Consider the following 20444-nt stretch of genomic DNA (forward strand, 5'->3'; position numbering starts at 1 on the left):
AAACTTAGGTTTTCATGAATTTACTTTGTATTATTAAAAAGATAGTGAAGAGTAACAGATTTTGATATATGGGTTTATGATTTTGAAGTACCATTAGAATCAATTCCTTATTTCATTTTTTTTTTTTTACTGGAGTATCCCCCACTGAGCCCTTGATATTAATTCTTATCCCCTTTGACAAGAGATATGGCCTTGTTGGCATGGAGTCTGGCTTGAGGAGGAGAGCCTTCTATTCAGAAGTATTTCCTTGGATATAAGTATCTGGTTATATAATTATTTACATTAATAATAAACAGTAATAAGCTCTAAAATATTAAAAGCAATACAAACAAAAGCATACCCAGAATGGCTTTTAGATCCAGCTAGATACTACCTGGCAATGGACACTGCCTCCAAGAGCTGAGTGACTCCGGCAGGGTTTCTGAAGCCCAGGGAGGCTGTACCAGAGATATGGCAACCACTCCTGCTCTGTGGCTCTCTCATCCTCTGATAAATTAGTGTGTCCTCGGTGTGGCATATTAAGGTATGAACTCCTTTCATTCCACTATGCACACCTTCTCTTCCATGGTTAGAGCTTCTCTTCACTCCTCCTTTCCTGGCCTTGTTATTCATTTGGGATGATAGAGAATATTCTTGAGATCCTTAAGGTCTGACCTACAGTATTATACTTCATTCTGGCCCAGGTTTATCACACCCATTCTGTTTCAGTTGTATTCACTGAAGGAAGGGTTCCTGTGTGCTGTCCTCTTAGTTGATAGTTTATTATGTATGTAATTGCTATAGATTCTCAGAAGTCAGGGTGCAGCTTTTCTTGGAGCAGTTAAATGAGTGAATTCAGCAGCAAAGTGGCAAGAAATGGTTCTCCAGCCAGAAGAGGTCCTGTTCATCCTCTTATTGCCCAGATTCTTGCTCACAGTGATAGGGAGAGGCACCACTGGTGCCTTGTCCTGGGCACACGTCATTTCCATGTTGGGTTGCAGTGTAGAAGTAATCTATCATTCAGAAAAAATGAAAGAGCATTTTTGCACAGAGAAAAAAGGGAAAAGACACATGAATGTCATCTTTTATCTTTTGTTTCCAGTTGGCTGATGTTGCAATTTTTGTTTTCGACATACAATTGTAAGCCAGACTTGCCGAGACACAAGTTGTTTTGGCTTTTCACTATAACTAATTCTTGTTCCTCCTGTCTTGACTGCTGATGTTCCTCAATGATTCTGATGTCTATTGTATGGGAAGCAGCCTTCCCTTGTGGCTTTCCATTTATACACAGTGGAGCTATCTTTATACTTTAAAAAATAAGAGAAGACTGTTACTAACCTCATGAGGGATTTGCAGAAAACTGTTTAGCCCATTTAGCAAATGGTAGATTCCTCATTGTTTTAAGAAATCTAATTCATAAAATAAAAAAGTTTTCTTACCATGTGTGTTTTTTTATCCATGTTAGTAGGATTTAGAGATTTGGGGCATTGTTTATTTTTGCTTTCTGTGTACTTTTTAAAAAATAAACCTAGGCATACAAAAATCAAGTCACTCAGTAATAAAATGTGGAAAAGATTTCAGTATTTAGATGTATCTCTTGGTTTCTTCCTAGTTGGTATGTTAACACTTTATCAGATGAGAAAGCTCACAAGAACTCAACCTAGTAACACATCAGGAATCTGCCACCAGGCAGATCAGAGGTAGTAGTGCAGAGGATTAAAGACTCTCCCACCCGCCTCATGGCTTTAGGGTTCTGGAAATTAGTCACTGAAGATGAAGACTGCTGACTGTCTTGTTCACAAAGATCTAGAATCTTGGATAGGTAGTAAAGAGCAGTTTTACACTTTTGATAACCATAAATAATGAGAAATAAGGTAGAGTAGCAAAATTACCATAATCTCAGAAGAGGAGAATCTATACTTTCTTACAGGTGCTAATGGCTCTGGCTGAAGGAGAGGGGAGGGGAGGAAAGGGGGAGAGAGAGAGAGAGTGAGTTTAGAACAGCAAAAAGGAGAGATAGCCATGGTACTTTCTTGGGGACAGCTAAGGCCAGTGGCTCTCTACCCATCATGCTTCTGGTGGAGAAAAGACTGCATTATTTCATGTGTTACTGTAAATGCTTTCTAAGAACATGTGTTTGTATTTTCACTAGGTTGGCTTATTTGGACGTCTTGGCACTTTTGCAGTAAGAGGGATGCCCATGGCAACTCGACTATTGCTCTGCGAGCATGCTGAAAAGTTATCAGCTGCCATTGTTCTCAAGAACTACCATTCGAGGCTCTCTGACCTGGTGAACACAGCAATAATGATTGCTTTAAACAAGAGGGACTGTGAAATCCCATCCAACCTGACTCCTGCAGACGTCTTTTTTAGAGAAGTAAGAGTCCTTTTGCTCTTACTGTGGCTTCGTAGAGCTATGCCATTTGTGGATTATGCCGTGAACAGGGATGAGATTGAGGACAAAAAAATCTCAGTGAAATTTTAAATAGGACTCCATATTCATTTAACACATTCCGTATAAATTAGAGCTTGCAAAATTAAGTTTTTTCTACTATCTGCTGAATGTTTTCCTTTTGCCTCTACAAATCCACTCTTGACTGCCCCAGAGGGCATCGTCATCAGCAGGTTCCCTTGACCCTCTGGCTTCCTGTTGTCTTTGATAATGGTGAGGCACTATCAGGTGGGGAGTGGCTGTCTGTTGATATTTGTTCTTATTCCTTCCCTGCTTCCACTGCAGTTTGCTCTGCCTTCTGTCAGAGACTGTGGCTTCTCCATGGCTGCTTTTCAGGTTTCCAATAACTGCTTCCTCCCAGTGCCCTTTCACACCTGGACTTAATAGTGGCTCCCCTAGATGTTGCACCTTCCTTTGTAGATCCCCTTACCCCTGCCAGCACCACTGTAAATCATCCCTTTACTAAACTCTTCTCGCTACCTGCTAGGATCCTATTATCTACTTTGCTTTTAAAATCAGATTTATTTTCAAAGGAAAAGAAAAACCTACTGCAAACTTCAGAGGGAGAAAAGATTAAGATACTGTCCAGTTGGTGGTAGCTGATCATTGTGATAATAGTATACAGCTCTTGTTCTCATGCAACTTCTTACAACCTCGTGAAGGGGCAGGGGAGACTTTATTCCCTCTCGTAAAGATAGTGATACTAATGGTGCTAGCTCACCCCCCACCTCTGAAATTTGGAACTGTTTTTTACATTTGGGGAACTTTTAGTTCTTATTTGGTGAGTATATATCCTGCCAGCCCTTTCTGGCCTGCCAGGTCTCTGTGGAGAGGTCTGCTGTTACCCTAATATTCCTCCCCATAAAAGTCATGGACTTTTTTTCTCTTGATGCTTTAAGGATCTTCTCCTTATCTTTGGAATTTGCAAGCTTCACTATTAAATGTCGAGGTGTTGAATGGTTTTTATTGGTTTTAGGGGGGGAATCTCTCTATTTCCTGGATCTGAATGCCTGTTTCCCTTCCCAGATTCGGAAAGTTTTCAGCTAGGATTTGTTCAAATACATATTCTGGCCCTCTGTCCCTTTCGGTGCCCTCAGGAACCCCAATTAAACGTAGGTTTTTCTTCCTCAGGCTGTCATTTATTTCCCTTAATCTATCCTCATGGTCTTTCAATTGCCTGTCTCTTTTTTCCTCAGTTTCCCTCTTTGCCATCAACTTGTCTTCTATGTCACTCACTCGTTCTTCCACCTTGTTAAGCCTCATCGTTAGGACTTCTAGCTTGGATTGCATCTCATTTAATTGATTTTAATTTCTGCCTGATTGGATCTAAATTCTGCAGTCATGAAGTCTCTTGAGTCCTTTATGCTTTCTTCTAGAGCCACCAGTAGCTGTATAATAGTGCTTCTGAATTGGCTTTCTGATATTGAATTGTAATCCAGATTTTGTAACTCTGTGGGCGAGAGTGCTGTTTCTGATTCTTTTTTTTGAGGTGAGGTTTTCCTTCTAGTCATTTTGCTCAGTGCAGAATGGCCAAAAACAAGTTGTATTGGGAAAAGGAGAAAAAGAGAAGGAAAGAAAAGAGAAAAAGAAAAAAGAGAAAGAAGAAAAAAAGGGGGGAAAAGAGAAGAAGAAGAGAAAAAAAAGGAAGAAAGGAGAAAAAAAAGGGGGGGTGGGGTGGGGTAAGCAATCAGAAATCAAAAAGAAAGAAAAAAAACACAAAACAAAACAAAAACAAAAACAAAAAAACACGGGGGAGTATCTTCCGATTCTGTATACTTTAAGTCCCTTGACTTCCCTTGGAACTGGTCCGTCTCGCTGGTCTTCTGGGGGAGGGGCCTGCTGTGCTGATTCTCAGGTGTTAGCACTTGGGGGAGCTGCTCTGCCCCTGCCTGGTGCAGGGTTCAGTGGGGGTTGTCGACCCCGTGAGGCCCCGGGAGGAAGCCTCAGTGGCGGGGCGGCAGCTCTGGAAACCTGGATTCGGCCCCCGCAGTAACTCCGGGGCTCTCCGTCTGCAGGGCCTGGAGGCTCCGGGGCGGGGCCGCTGATCTGCTCAGCTCGGGGCAGGAGCGTCCTCGCTGTCCTGGGCCCTCCCGGCCTCTGCCAGTCCCGGGGGAGGCTGGATCCTGGGCTGTGTCCCGGCGCCCTGTGCTCCGGCGCCTGCGCTGTTGGATTCGCGCTCCCGCCCCGCAGCCCCCTCCGCGGAGCCCCTCCGAGCTGCTCTGGGTCCCGCCGTGCGCGCTGCAGCCCTTAGGGAGCTCGGCGCACTCTCCTGCGTGCGCCACAGGTGCCTGTTAGTGTCCCAGGGAGCCCGAGGGCATCCCCGCCCTCCTGGGTCCTGCTCTAACTCCCTGCGGGCCCCTTTCCGCGGGGAAGGTTGGTGCAGCTCCTGCTCCTCCGGGACGGGGCTCTCCTGTCCTGGGGACACTCACCCCAGCCTCAGCCCGGCTCCTCGCGGGGCCTCTCCCCCTTGGAGGCCTTTTGTTTCTTTATTTCTTTTTCCCCATTTTCCTACCTTGATAGAAGCGCGAACTCTTCTCACTGTAGCGTTCCAGCTGGTCTCTCTTCAAATCTCAGGCCGGATTCGTAGATTTTCAGGATGATTTGAAGGTTATCTAGGTAATTTGGTGGGGACCCTACTCTTCCGCCATCTTGCCCCTCCTCCTCATTTTTATTTCCTTCTGACTACAGTCTAGCTATGATCCAGGATCTAACAGGCTATGCTAAGAAGTCTTTTTTTCCTTCTTAATACAGTTGACCCTTAAACAACATGGGGTGCTGACCCCCTTGCACAGTGGAAAATCTATATATAACTTCTGACTTTCCATCGGAGAAGGACAAACATTGTATCTTCTCATTCATTTGGGGAATATAAATAATAGTGAAAGGAAATAGAAGGGAAGGGAGAAGCAATGTGTTTTGCATGTTATATATTACATACTGTATTCTTACAATAAAGGAAATATTAAAATTTACGTAAGAGAAAGTAAGCTCACAGTATTGTATCGAAAACTAATCTGTGCATCAGTGGATGGATGCAGTTTAAACCTGCATTGTTTAAGGGTTGACTGTGTTCCTTGTACTATAACCTAAAAATAATTTAAGACGCTGAACTATGTTCACATTTTCTTTTGATTCCATAAATGTGTTTAGTTTTAAGAATGCCTTGTTTTTATATATTTGGTTAGTTTTTTTCCTAGGGAATGTAAGGCAGAGCACTTTTTAATTTAATTTTGTTTTTCTTTAATCTAGGAAATATGCCCAAAATTGAAAGAAATAAAAATAGTTTACCTCACATTTATTTTATTTTTTTTAAGATTTTATTTATTCACAGGAGACACAGGGAGAGAAGCAGAGACATAGGCAGAGGGAGAAGCAGGCTCCCCAGAGGGAGCCCAGTGCAGGACTTGATCCCCAGACCCACCATCACGCCCTGAGCCAAAGGCAGACGCTCCACCGCTGAGCCACCCAGACATCCCTTAACCTCACATTTCACGATCTTATCATTCTGAAAGGAATCTATACAAAGCCCCCATTCCCCTACCCCTGTCCAAGCTTACAGATAAAACTCACAGGTGTCTGCACTTAGCCCTAACTCTTTGTTATTTAGGAAGGGGAGGAGAGTGATGGTGTCAGAAATAGAAGCGGACAAAGAAGGACTGCGGAGGAGAAGGTCGCTTACAGGATGAAGTACTATTTGGGAGGGAGAAATCAGATATCTGATGCTAGAGCTTGTCCAAAGAGGTGGGGGCCATTCCTAAAACCCTGCGAGAGAACTGTCTACCTACTGTTGAGAGTGTAAGGTGTTGGGGTCGGTCTTGGGATTCTGGGGAGATGGGAATAGTGAAGAATGCGTCCCACCTTGGAATGGTGGGGGAGAAGAGTGTATATGTAGATTGGGGACGATGAGGGGGATAAGGAAGACTGCCTCATTGATAATTCTAAGATCCTGAACTAGTCTGTAAGAGCCATCGGGCTTTTTGACTGGAAGAATTGGAGTACTATAAGGAAAGTTAGTAGGTTTCAGTATATTTGAGGAAAGGGATTTGAAATGAGGGGTGGTAAGCCTTGCAAAGCCTCAAGTTTGAGAGGATTTGGGGTTTTGAAGGGAAAAAGGTAGGATCCTTAAGGCGATTGTGATTTCTTTCACAAACTGTTAGAACTTTTGTGTCCTTTTTTGGTCTTTGTTCATACATTATTTAACATGGCAAAAGAAAGATTTTAAGTAGTTAACAAATTTTTTGAAAGAATTGAGTAAGAGCCTGGTTCCTTTTTCTGCATTTGGATCAAAATGGAAAGGATACTAGTTAAATTCAGTATACCTGCATTTTCCACTTACCAAAAAAAAAAAAGAGAGAGAGAGAGAGAGAGAAAGATCTGGAAATTATCAGTTGAATACATTAGTTCATGAGTAGTATCTTAGGAATATGATAGAACAAAACTAAAAATATGATTGGTTCTCCAAAAGAACACTCCATATGGAAAATGGTAATGTTTAAGACCATTGATACCACCATTTATCTTAATTCCTCGGGACATTTACTGTTCTTAAGATTCCTTCGAGATGTAGTTTTGAATCCTAGGGTTCTATAAAGCAAAGTTAACTGCCTAAGGGATGGACGATTGGGTCAGCATATGAACAGTATTTGAAATCACTGAGTATGTAACTCACATGATTGAAGGTGTTTATTAGCAAATGTTTTGACATTTTATTTGCTTTTATATTATCTTCTCTTTTATGTCATATATGCTTTCTTATGATTTTCACATTAACAGTATTAAGAAATTCTTTTTTTTTTTTTTTTTTAATTTTTATTTATTTATGATAGTCACAGAGAGATAGAGAGAGAGGCAGAGACATAGGCAGAGGGAGAAGCAGGCTCCATGCACCGGGAGCCCGATGTGGGATTCGATCCCAGGTCTCCAGGATCGCGCCCTGGGCCAAAGGCAGGCGCCAAACCGCTGCGCCACCCAGGGATCCCAGTATTAAGAAATTCTTAACATTTAATCTTATAAATTAAATGAGCCAAAAAGTGTCTTGCTGGGGTCGTTAGGATACCTTTGACTAATACCCGAAATAGAAAAGGAAGAACAGGGTTCTTCTCTTTGGGCCACATTTTGCATGTGCATATGTCTTGTTTCTTCAACTAGTTTGTAAGCTTAAGGGCAGCAAACATCATTTCTCTTTTTTCTTTGCATGCCCAATTGCTGTGCAGACTCTAAATGTATTTAGTAAGTATTCCACTTAAAGGGAGGAAGTTTAATCATGGGCTGAAACTGGAAGCAGGTATTTCAGTGCTTAAGAACATTTTTACGCCATTACATTCATATGTTAATAATGACAAAAAATTAGAAAAAACAGTGAGAAGTTATATAAAATTGACCCTTGAACGCAGAGGGGCAGGGGGTTAAGGATGCTGAACCCCTACGCTGTCAGAATATTTTTACAAAAATCATAAGAGAAAGTACATATATAGTACTGTACTGTATCAAAAAATATCCACGTGTGAGTGGACCCGTGCAGTTCAACCCTGTGTTGTTCAAGGGTCCCTTCTCTACTTCTTTTAAATTTATTTTCACCATTAACTATTTTATTCTGACTATCGAGCTGAGGGCATCCTTTGATGAGAAACCCTTTGAGTAGATTCTGGGCAGTTGTAATTATTACCCATCACCATAATTGTTGTAAGTATTGCCTTCTCCTCACTCTTTCAGGTGTCCCGGGTAGACACTGTCTGTGAGTGCTTACTGGAGCATGAGGAGCAGGTCTTAAAGGATACATCATTGGAATCCATTGAATGGGCTGAGGTGGTCATCAATGTGAATAGTATTCTCAAGGTACAAAACTACAGTGAAGATTTCAGCAAATCAGAGACCAGAGTGTGGATAGAAGAGAAAGTGGTTTCCATATTCTTATCTGTATCACCATTAATTTATAAATGTATTTAACCTTTAATTCCAAAAATGTAGAAAAATACCAGTCATTTTATTAATCAGCCAAACATAAACATTAATTACCAAACATTTAATGTTTGCCTTGTGCATGTTGAAAGTTTCTATAATCCTGAGTTCTATTTGGTAAAATAAACCTTTTATTTGGAGAAAGATATGTATATATCATTGCAAATGTATTAATGTTATAGTAACTAGATAAGTCTCTTACTCAAAAGCTTACTATTTATATTACTGATTAAAAGTTCCATCTTATACAAAAAAAAAAAAAAAAGTTCCATCTTATAGCAGTGGTTTTCTTACTTTGGTTATTATAATTTTCCAAAACTGCAGCTAAATTATGAAGTAAAGCATTTCAGTGCAGAAAGAACCAAAAAGTAATTCTGCAGACTTGGTATTTTTTAGTATTAATAGACTTTGGTGTTTTGAATTACCTTTAAAAATACTGAGATTCATCACTTTCTGCATGTGTTAACATTTTTTTCCAGGACATGCTACAAGCTGCTAGTCATTATCGACAAAATAGAAACTCCTTGTATAGAAGAGAAGAACCGCTAGAACAAGAACCTGAATATGTTCCTTGGACGGGTGAGTTTGCAAGCACCGAGCCCAAACATACTGATTTATTATTAGCAAAATATATTTCTAATGACTGTTTTTGGAAGCTATAATACTCCCATTAGTTCAGGTTTATAAGTGAAATGAAAAATAAATGCCATCTCCAGAATGAGCAATTCTTGTGAAAACTGCTTTTTATTCTCTTAGAATAATTTATAGATCTTTTCATAATTTAACTAGTACTTCTTATGTGTACACTAGATTTTTTTTTTTTTAAAGATTTTATTTATTCATTCATGAGAGACAGAGAGAGAAAGAGAGAGAGGCAGAGACACAGGCAGAGGTAGAAGCAAGCTCCATGCAGGGAGCCCGACATGGGACTCAATCCCGGGACTCCAGGATCACGCCCTGGGCAGAAGGCAGGGGCTAAACCACTGAGCCACCCAAGGATCCCCCTAGATTTTTTTTTAAGTACTCTCTACCCTCAATGAGGAGCTCAAACTTAGAATCCCAAGGTCAAGAGTCACATGCTCTAGTGACTGAGCCCACCAGGCACTCTGTGTCTACTAGATTTTAGGATGTATGGTTACTCAAGGAAGCAGGTCCTGGCTTTCTAGGAGAGAGAGAGTTCACTATATTTAATGTTGATTTAATACAAGGAAGTAAGTGGAACAGCATAAGAGGGAATTAGGAGGAAGAAGTATCATGTTTACCTGGCTTTGTTGAGGAAGTTTCCATAGAGAAGATGGGATTTGAGCAGGACAGAGGTATCAACTGAAGCCCTATGTGATTTATTTTTCCAGCAGCAGTGAGGTGATAGTTTTTAGGCAGTTGGTTTTTCCCTTAGCCGCCATAGAACCCTTACTTACCATATTACTTTGTGTGATTTCATAGCAACAAGTGGTCCTTCAGGCATCCGAACAGTAATAGAACGCCAGCATGGGATTGTCCTGAAAGTGGTTTATCCTCAGGCAGACAGCAACCTCCGAAACATTCTGACAGAGCAACTGGTAGCACTGATTGATTGCTTCCTGGATGGTTATGTTACCCAGCTGAAGTCTCTGGACCAATCTTGTGATCAAGAAAGATACAGCAGTCTGGAAATGGAGTACCTACAGAAAAGATCAGATCTCTTATCCCCACTTCGTAAGTACATGGTATTTAGCAAGGGCCGTGGGTCTTTGAATTTGCAGAACAGATGAAGGAGTCAGATCATTAATGTAGCAGATACAATATACTATCATTCATCCAACCATAACCAAGAACTTAAAGCAAAGCATATGTGTACAGTTTTCTTTTATTTATTTATTTATTTATTTTAAAGATTTTATTTACTCATGAGAGAGAGAGAGGCAGAGACACAGGCAGAGGGAGAAGCAGACTCCATGCAAGGAGCCCGACATAGGACTTGATCCCGGGTTTCCAGGATCGGGCCCTGGGCTGAAGGGGCGCTAAACCGCTGAGCCACCTGGGCTGCCCCTATACAGCTTTCTGTGTTGATTTGTTCAACTTTGTTTTCAAAACTTCCCAGTACAAGTGCCATAGGCGGTGCTAAAGAAGATTTGAAAATGAATAAATTAACAAATGGAAACTGCCCTCCAAGAACTTGGCATCTGAGACCTTTATGTACATAACTAGTCTGCACAGTAGAGCAGGTTGAGGCCTGTTAGAGGGCACAGCTAGGAGAATGTGGCCGTTCAACAAAGGACCCATTATTTTTATAGAGAGGAGGAAGGGTAAGGGCCTGTACACTCAGGAAGGAAACCGCCTCCTAGAGAGACAGGAATGAGCAGCAGATTCACTTTGTCTCTTTAATGAATTTGTGTGGATGCCAGTAACCAGAAAGGTTTCTTTTTTTTTTTTTTTTAATTTTTTTTTTTAATTTATGATAGTCACAGTGAGAGAGAGAGAGGCAGAGACACAGGCAGAGGGAGAAGCAGGCTCCATGCACCGGGAGCCCGATGTGGGATTCGATCCCGGGGCTCCAGGATCGCGCCCTGGGCCAAAGGCAGGCGCTAAACTGCTGCGCCACCCAGGGATCCCACTAGAAAGGTTTCTATTCCATTATGTTTAGAATATAATATGAGTTGAAGGTAAAATCTCCAGTCATTTTTTATCACATATTAAGTTTTCACTAACGGGATTTTTTTTATCTGTTCTCATTTTTACAGTCACACTAGGCCAGTACCCGTGGGCTGCTTCTTTAGCAGAAAAATACTGTGATTTTGATATCTTAGTACAAATGTGTGAGCAGACCGACAACCAGAGCAGACTCCAGCGCTACATGACCCAGTTTGCCGATCAGGTAGTGATCATCAGGGACCATAGGCAATAGGTCCTGTAGTGAGGTTTTACCAGATCAGATCCTACTTGGGTTTTTTGAAAGATATACAATCTTTTTGTAGTTAACTTAGCTACTAATTTGTGCATTATGTTTCTTGGTAAATTCCAAGTATTATTGAATGATTCTTTTAAGGTTTGAAGAATATGTTAAAACTTTCATTTCTATTCAGATATTTTCAGTTATAATTAAAAGTACTTAGGTATACGAATGTTGGGAGAGTTCTTAAACTTGGAAAAAAGATCTTGGGAGCACAAGATGCTGCAGCTTTGGGAGAGCTTAGCTTTCCATACACCAAAGATTTTTGCTTTTCTTGTTTGACATCATGCTTATTTTTTTAAAAAGTTCTCATTATGACACTCTCTAAGTGAATTCTAGTTGCTCCTAAAGGCCACGTTATTCAGTTGATCTTCATGTGAAACCTGATTTTTTTGCTACTATAAAGTGACATTGTATACAGACAGACATGTTTTGCCAATTGTTTGTTTACCTTAGTACGTCACAAACATTTGTCCTTATCATTAAGTATTTCACAGCAATGTTTTTGATGATGTTAAGGTGTAACGTGGACTAGATGTAACTTATCTTATTTGATAGGGCCTAATTGTGGGACACGGCTTATTTAGTATTTCATAATAGCGCTAAGCCCATCATGGTTTTTATTCTTTTTGTGGATTCTAGTCCTTTGCTGACATTTTCCATCCATTTTTGTATGCTTTTATTTTCTTTAATATGTTTAGTAAATACTTAAAAATCCTTCTGTGCTACCTCCAAAATATGATCATTCTCAGGTCTGCTTCTGTTGCCTACTTACTTGTCATATTTTTCTGCTTTTATGTCTTATAATTTTTTTTTTTGTTTGGATATTGTGTATAAAAGAACCGTACAGATGGAAATGAATGCTATTTTTACCTGGGGAGGCAGATATGGTGAGAAGCAGGTCACTCAGTTCAACCAGAATAGTGGTGGACCAAGGCTTGGTTGTGGCTTTTGTTACATTCACTTCATTTCTGGTTTCGAAGTCTTATGGAACCGGTTCATTGCAGAATTCCCCCTTTGGTGGAAAGATCTCTTACATGTATGGCTGTAGGACTTTTTAGTCTTCCTTTCCCCCCTAGCCTTCCATATTACCTCAACATCTGGTGGGAAAAACTGACTAAGCATTTAGGGCCTATCTAGCTTTCTATTTATCAAACCAGCCTGCATGGCCTTCTGGCAAAGGATTCAATTCTTGAGAATCTTTCATTCTGCACTGTTACATAGAACTTTCAGGGACAGTGGAGATCTTACTCATATTTTCTGTCTCAGCACATATAGGGCCATTGAGCACTTAAAATATGGCTAGTGTGACTGAGGAACTGAATTTTTTTATTTTAATGAAGTTTAAACAGCTACATGTAACTAATGAGTACCATTCCACACCATCCATGTATAAAGTTTACATGATCTTGAGCAGGATCCCCTTTCTGAATCTGAATTCCTCATTTGTTAAATGAAGTTTTACTAAGTTAAGTTTTCTTTAGGACACTACCATATAGAAAATAAGTGTTTAAAAGAAGATTTCTATTCTAGAATCTAAGACCTTTAAGAAAATTTAATATTTTATTTTCAGAAATGTACTTTTTAAAACTATACTCCCGAATATTGTTGGATTCTTTGTTTTTTGTTTTTTTGTTTTTTTGTTTTTTTTTTTGTAGAATTTTTCAGACTTTCTCTTCCGTTGGTATCTGGAGAAAGGAAAGCGAGGCAAATTATTATCTCAGCCCATTTCTCAGCATGAAGAGTTGGCAAATTTTTTGCAAGCTCATGAGCATCTTAGCTGGTTACATGAAATTAACAGCCAAGAATTAGAAAAGGTAAGGAAGATTGAGTTACATGGAGCCGATTTAGGCAGTTTTTTATTTAATTAGTTTAGCTTATAGTGATTAAAATATTAGTTAGAGGTGATTTTAAATATGTATCTCCTGTTCGCTGACGTAATTTGAATAAAGTGTTCTTTTTTATTTATGATGGCATAAAACAAAAAAATGTTCAGATTTTGGGTAAAAACCATACATGAATTAATTTTAAAGTTTGTCCTTGACAAGTTGTTGAAGTGAATATATAATTGTTATAGAACGAATGTTTTATGTATGTTTCTTTTCCCAATAATTAGTGTGGTGGGTTGATATTTTATTGTGCAATCGCTCTCAGTATATAGTACCAATCAGTTTTAGGTTTGCTAGTATTAATTTGATTTTTCATTGTTATCAGTTGGGAATAATTTTGGGTTGTACTTAACTTGAATTAGTACTGAGAATCTTACCATTTTTCATATTTTGTTTATTGTAGGCTCATGCAACACTTCTGGGTTTGGCAAACATGGAAACTCATTATTTTGCAAAGAAAAAAACCCTTCTTGGTTTGAGTAAATTGGCTGCATTGGCTTCAGACTTTTCAGAGGATATCCTACAAGAAAAAATTGAAGGTAAAAGAAAGGATTTGAATGTTAATCATACTATCAGTGAACTCTTAGAATGCATTCCTGTTATTAATAGGGTTTATTAGAAACAGGACCCATCACTCCTTTAAGAGGAACGATTTTTATCCAGTCTCATTAGACACTTAAGTACATATTTTTTGGGATTCTATTTTTTACAGAAAATCTGTTTGTTAAATAAGAATTCCTAAGAATTATGTATGATTTGAAGAGTGCTCTGAGTACACCCTGAGTGACTCATAATCTAAGAACAAGAAGAACTGCAAAGAAATCTTGACCTTTTTAATCAATGGGTTTGTTGTAAATAGTGGTAATTTTGAAGCTACTGGTTTCAGAATTCAAAACTTTTTGGTGTCATAATTGTATCCAACTATTTTGTTATATTGTAGGTTGAGAAAATGATACATTGTCATTTTTGAGAACCAAGGGGAAGGGAGATAAAATCTAGAAGGAGGAGAAGAACCCTGTATACAGCATTTGAATTGGAGATTTCAGATGGAATCAAGATTATTTAAAATTAAAGTATTCCTTGGCTCTGTTCACTGAAAAGGGCTAAAAGCAGTGACACCCCAGTAGCATGAGTATACCTAGTCCTATGTTTTGGCTTCTAACTACTTCTAACTATTTCTTAGTAAAAACAAAGGTTATTGAGGAAAGATCTTGAATCTTGCTGAGCCAGAGAGCAAGGTTTTTGTAGAGATGTCAACAAAATAGCCTCCACTGGCCGAGTTTGAACACCAAAAATAATGATAGTAAAATGATAGTAAAGCATTTTATTTCACCATTTAAAAGCAAAAATTCATAAATCTACAGTGATGCCCAGAATGGGAAGGATCAGTGAAATTCTTCTTTACGAAAAAAGAATACCAGCTGATAAGTGTGGAATAGGACTTGGGAAGCATCTTGCAACTATAGTGACTAATTGTTCATCAAAGGATGCTAAAACATTGAGTCTAGGGGTTAGGGGTAGAAGATCATCTCATGTTTTCAGACTGTCATTACACACATCTAACAGACCATCATCAGCAGTGAGACAGATTAACATTACATACTTCCTGGAGTGATGCAGAATACCACCTGCATTGCTTTCGTGCTAGAGATGTTCAACCTGAATCTAACAACAGGGAATGATTGGATGTATCCTATTTGTGGGGCATTTAATATAATCAGCCCAGTCTTTTCAAAATTAAGCAACATAAAGGGAAAAAAAAGAGGCTGTTTTAGATTAAAGTAGCCTGAGAGCTGTGACAACCAAATGCAGTACTTGATCAGCTCCTCAGTCATCCCCCAAATAACTGTGACAAACATTATGGTGACAACTGGGGAAATGTGAACATAATTAATATTAGATGACTTTACTATATCTGTTAAGTTTTTCAGACTTGATAATGATACTGGTTGAATGGCCTTGTTCTTAGGAGGTATATGCTAAAGTAATTAGAAATGAAATGGTGTGAAAGTCTGCAACTTCTATATTACTTAAGGGGAAAAGCAAATAGGTGGGTTGATAAGTAGATAGGTAGATAAAGCAAAGATGGCAAAATGTTAACAGCAGGTAACTCCAGGTATACAGTGTACACTGTATTCTTTAAATTTTTCTGTAGGTTTGGAATTTTTCAAAATAAAAATCGGAGGGGGATCTTAGCTATGTGTTCAGGGGTGAACTGTATGCAAATACAGGTGTTGGGTTTCAGGGCTTAGCCACAGAGTCCAGTCTCTTAGGTACAGATTCTAATTATACTGCTGTCATTTGTTTCTTCAAGAAGTGGGAATAGTGGAAAGAATCTAGATGGAAATTGGACAGATCTGATTTCAGATATTTTCTCCAGCTTACTATCTTTGTGACTTTGGATACCCTCTGACAGGCCTCAGTTCCTCAGCTATAAAATGGGTAGTTACAAGGATTGGAGGCAATCCTTGTAAAAAGTCTTCTTGAAAAAAAAAGTCTTACATATATTATTTAATAAATCCTAGGATTAGCATTTAATTTTTATTATTAAAATTATTTGGGCAGCCTGGGTGGCTCAGCAGTTTGGCACCGCCTTTGGCCAGGGGTGTGATCCTGGAGACCCAGGATCAAGTCCCATGTCGGGCTCCCTGCGTGGAGCCTGCTTCTCCCTCTGTCTCTGCCTCTCTCTGTCTCTGTGTCTCTCATGAATAAATAAATAAAATATTTTTTAAAAAAAATTATTTTGCACTGTTGAGGGAAATCTTCAGTCTTTTATTTTTAAGCATTGGTAGTCCTTTTTTGTTCTAAAGAAGTGTGTATAAATTCAGCAAGGTTGGCTGATAATCTGACGTGGGAAGCCATAATTTAGTCTGATCACCAGAGATAGACCATGTTAATTAAATCAAGGTTTTATTTCTTGTTACCTCACCCACCAGAAATCGTTAGAACTGGTCATTTTGATTTGATTACTTCTTAACTTTCACATTCTTAACACAATGGGAGTATTTTCAGATGTCAGTAATTACCTACAGACTGTCATCAGTGTATCTGGTCATAGGGAGTAGATTTTTGAAAAATAACTTCCTTTCTGGTAATGTGAATAATTCCTTATGGAAATTTGTAAATTACCAGGAAAAACACAAACAAAAAAAAAACAAATTGTCTATATAATATCTCACTGCCACAGAGATTACTACTATTACTGTTTTGTGCATCCTCCCAGTCTGTTTTTCTATGTATGGAAATTGCACAAAAATGATTTGATTGTGAAGTGATGTCAGTATTTGTATGAGCATATTTGTGCGTTGGTCACTGTACTTTGCTGTGATGTGACCACTGTGTTTATGAGGCTGCATGGCAGTTCTAGATCCTTTTCCTCTGTAGCCCAGCCTGGGGATGGGCTGCAGCCTGGATAGCTTATGGCAAGTAAGCCTCACCCTGTCACCTCATCCTATTGAGATTACCATTGCTAGTTAATAGGTTTGCCACATAAGCTTCCAGGTTTTGTTTTTCCTGGAGTATACTCATTGTGGCTTTTAAGTAGATCATTTCCCCTAGTGAAAGATTATGCTAGAAACTCTGGTGGGAGTTCCTAAGTTACCATAAAATGGGACTGGATTCCCCCGATCTGAAGGACTTGTGCCTCATGAGATAGCCATCTGTTCTACAACTTCTTCAAGCAGTAGGGTGTATTTTCATAGCTCTTCTCTCCCCTCCTGTATCTGGTGATAGTGTTTGTTTATATGATTTGGATCACACCATGAATATGTTTTAGCATAATCAGAAATCAAGAGTTAGCAGAATTAATAACATTTTAAGTTCACCAAATAGTGATGAGATTACCTTTAGAGATGTTCCTCTTTTAAAAAAAAAAATTCAGATTTGTTTTATGATGGAGCAGAAGAGTTTATTCCTCTCCCCACCTCTCATTTTGAATTCTAGAAATGGCTGAGCAGGAGCGCTTTCTGCTGCACCAGGAGACCTTGCCTGAACAGCTGCTGGCGGAAAAACAGCTAAGTCTCAGTGCAATGCCAGTCTTGACTGCCCCACAGCTCATCAGTGTGCGTGCTTTTCACATCCTTGCACCATTCCTTAGTCTCAAAACAACCTCTCAGTATTTGAGTCAGATGGCATAGTTCCTACAAGTAGTCATCTGCCCACTTCCTATTTTTCTGGTAACTTTCCCCTTCCCCTAGAATAGTTGTTAGAAGTTGCTTGAGAGCAGGACTCAAGTTAGTGGAAAGTAGTGGGTCAGCCTCTGCCTCCACCTGTTCCTAGAGATGCTCATCCAGGTGACCAGAAGAAAGTATTTGTATTTTTCAGCATAGGACAGACATGTACCATGAGGTTCAGGCTCTTCCATAAGAAAAATGTTTAAGGAACTGGATTTTACATAGCCTATAAGTACCATCCTCACCCTTTTTCTCTGGGACATAGCACATTCCTAAGGGCATAGCTAGATTATGGGCTACAGCCTAGGTAGGCTAGCTTTGTTGTTATGTACGCTTGTAGTAACTTTGCTTCTCCTTTGCCTTTCAAGAAAGCATTTCAAATGCAAGAACAATGTAGGATCACTTTGAATTTGCTCTAATTCTATTAAAAAGAAGACAATTCAAAAACTTCAGTATTTTAGCCATTACTAATAACAGATTTCCTATAATTGAGCTCACAACAGCCTCTCCATATATAGCATATTGCAAAGAATATGATCAAAAGAATACTGAAATACATAACTATCTTGAACTTAAGAATATAAATGTACTGACATTTTAAAGGTACATATACCAAGTTACGCAAATTAAATACTGTTGAGCATAGGCACATTTTGAAAGACAGTTTATTGTGAGGGTAGATGGAGTGTGAATTCCAAAGATGATAGTCTTCTTACTATAAAATAAAAAATACCTGTGACTAACTTGAAAGACAGAATGACTTACTTTCTCCATAAATTTCTCTAGTCTTGGTTATATGATTACTTAAAATAATCCTCAGTCTTATTTGAACTTGCCATAGCTGTATATCTGTGAAGAAAACAGAAGAGCTAATGAATATGATTTCAAGAAAGCTTTGGACTTGCTGGAATATATTGATGAGGTACGTAAATCACTTGAGATGATCATGGGCAAGTATTACAATTTATATATTTGGCTTTCTGTAGAGCTAAAGACATAAAAAGAAAAAAATTACTCTTTTAGCCAGTTGTGACAATGTGTTAATTTAAAAAGACTCTAGTTCAGATATTCCTAACTTGGCTTGTGCAAAGCTCTTTAAAAAAGCTGTCAGGAGATTCCCTTTCCTGATAATTCTCAGACATTCCCAGATGTCTTTTTCTGCACATGAATAAAAAACACTGCTTTTCAGAATCCTGGGATATTTTTTGTCTTTCATTTATGAAGTCATTATTAGTTCCTCAGTCTGATATATTGCTTTATCAATTTATTCTTCACAGTATTTATCCTAAGAGGAGCTGTTCTCAGCCTTCTTTGGCGGGGTAGGGGAAGATTATAATGACAATTCCGTAGGTTAAATAGTTGGCCCTGCAATTGAAAGTAGTTTGGTTAAAAAAAAGAAAAAAAGTAGTTTGGTAGATTTTTAAAATGTAGTATATTGGCTTTTGTATTACCTTGTTTAAAATCTTAACCCTTTCAATCAGATTATCACAGAACAATCAAACTAATTCACACACAGTTATTAATTGGCTTACATTTCTGAGTATTGATGTCTTAAAAGAAATTTTTTAAATTATGAGTTAGAGTAAATCAGTCATTTATGCAGAATTAGCTAACTCAAGTTTAAGCATATATTTTTAAAATCAGGACTTAATGAGGATTTATTTGTTTTACTCTAAAGGAGGAAGACGTAAACATAAATGATCTAAAACTGGAAATCTTTTGCAAAGCTCTTCAGAGAGATAAGTAAGTTCTTAGTTCTCATCGTATGAATCTAAGCTATGGTTTTGGAAAAGGATTCTTTAGGAACATTATATCATACATCAAATGGTTTTATAACCTAATTGTATTATAACATAAAAATCTTACTGCATGGGCAGCCCTGGTGGCACAGCGGTTTAGCACTGCCTACAGCCCCAGGGTGTGATCCTGGAGACCCGGGATCGAGTCCCATGTCGGGCTCCCTGCATGGAGCCTGCTTCTCCCTCTGCCTGTGTCTCTGCCTCTCTCTCTGTGTCTCTATGAATGGATAAATCTTTTAAAAAAAAAAAAAAAAAAAAAAAAAACCTTACTGCATGCATTAATAATTAAATTTTTCATTCAATAATAAAGGGAGAGTTTAAGGACTTAGGACCACTGGTATGATAAATTTCTACTTCTGATTTTATTTATTTGAGTGAGCAAGAGCAGAGGTGGGATGCAAAGGGAGACTGGGAGAAAGAGAATCTCAAGCACTCTGCACCCAGTACAGAGCCCTATGCAGAACTTGATCTCATGATCCTGAGATCATGATGACCTGAGCCGAAACCAGGAGTTAGTTGCTTAACTGAATGAGACACCCAGGTGCCCCTCTACTTTTGATTTTAAAATTTGGACTGTTTGCACAGAAATATATATATATATGTTCCTGATTTTCATATAAGCTGGGCCTGTTCTGCTAAACAAGAAACTGCATTTTGTTTTAAATAAAAAGTTTATTAGCGTATCAGTACCCTCTTATAAGTTACTGTGAGACCTTTATCACAATCCTCTCCTTCCCGAGGAGGGAGATTTCCATGGGAAAGGGTGGCAAAGAAAAGGTGGTAGCAGTGAAAGACAAGAATAATCGCTTGTGAGGATGAATTATTTCTGGGAAAAGGATTTTAAATAGATTGTAACTTGAGTGCTAACACTCTTCCCTACTCACAGTTTTCCTCTTTATATGAGAAATTGTATTACTACTTTTACTAAAGCATTTCTTCTCTGATCACTCCCAGATAGTTAAAATTGTTGTTCTCTTTGGTCTTGGAGGTCACTCTCTAAAGCATCTGGCTCTAACCACTTGATTCTTCTTCCTAATCTTAAAAAAGTGTATTGTCATTTGGCTGGAATTCCTTGTCATGACTTCATGTTTAAAAACTTTGAGGTATGGGGCAGCCCTGGTGGCTCAGCGGCTCAGCGGCTTAGCGCTGCTTTTGGCCCTGGTTGTGATCCTGGAGACCTAGGATCAAGTCCCACGTCAGGCTCCCTGCATGGAGCCTGCTTCTCCCTCTGCCTGTGTCTCTGCCTCTCTCTCGCTGTCTTTCATG

The 20444-nt window shown here is 38.9% G+C and overlaps 1 protein-coding gene across 1 annotated transcript in view; it reads left to right on the forward strand.

Annotated features, from left to right (window-relative positions):
• Positions 1 to 20444, forward strand: part of NUP133 (nucleoporin 133) — a 55580-nt gene that overhangs the window by 30164 nt on the left and 4972 nt on the right. Inside the window, exons 15-24 of the mRNA XM_026008666.2 lie at positions 2132 to 2356; positions 8144 to 8266; positions 8869 to 8968; positions 9833 to 10084; positions 11110 to 11243; positions 12977 to 13135; positions 13611 to 13746; positions 17150 to 17268; positions 18221 to 18301; positions 19058 to 19122. Coding sequence (XP_025864451.1) covers positions 2132 to 2356; positions 8144 to 8266; positions 8869 to 8968; positions 9833 to 10084; positions 11110 to 11243; positions 12977 to 13135; positions 13611 to 13746; positions 17150 to 17268; positions 18221 to 18301; positions 19058 to 19122 — 1394 coding nt within the window. The remainder of the gene's footprint in view (positions 1 to 2131; positions 2357 to 8143; positions 8267 to 8868; positions 8969 to 9832; positions 10085 to 11109; positions 11244 to 12976; positions 13136 to 13610; positions 13747 to 17149; positions 17269 to 18220; positions 18302 to 19057; positions 19123 to 20444) is intronic.

The sequence above is a fragment of the Vulpes vulpes genome, chromosome 4 (genome assembly GCF_048418805.1).
Source record: "Vulpes vulpes isolate BD-2025 chromosome 4, VulVul3, whole genome shotgun sequence".
Lineage (NCBI taxonomy): Eukaryota > Metazoa > Chordata > Mammalia > Carnivora > Canidae > Vulpes > Vulpes vulpes.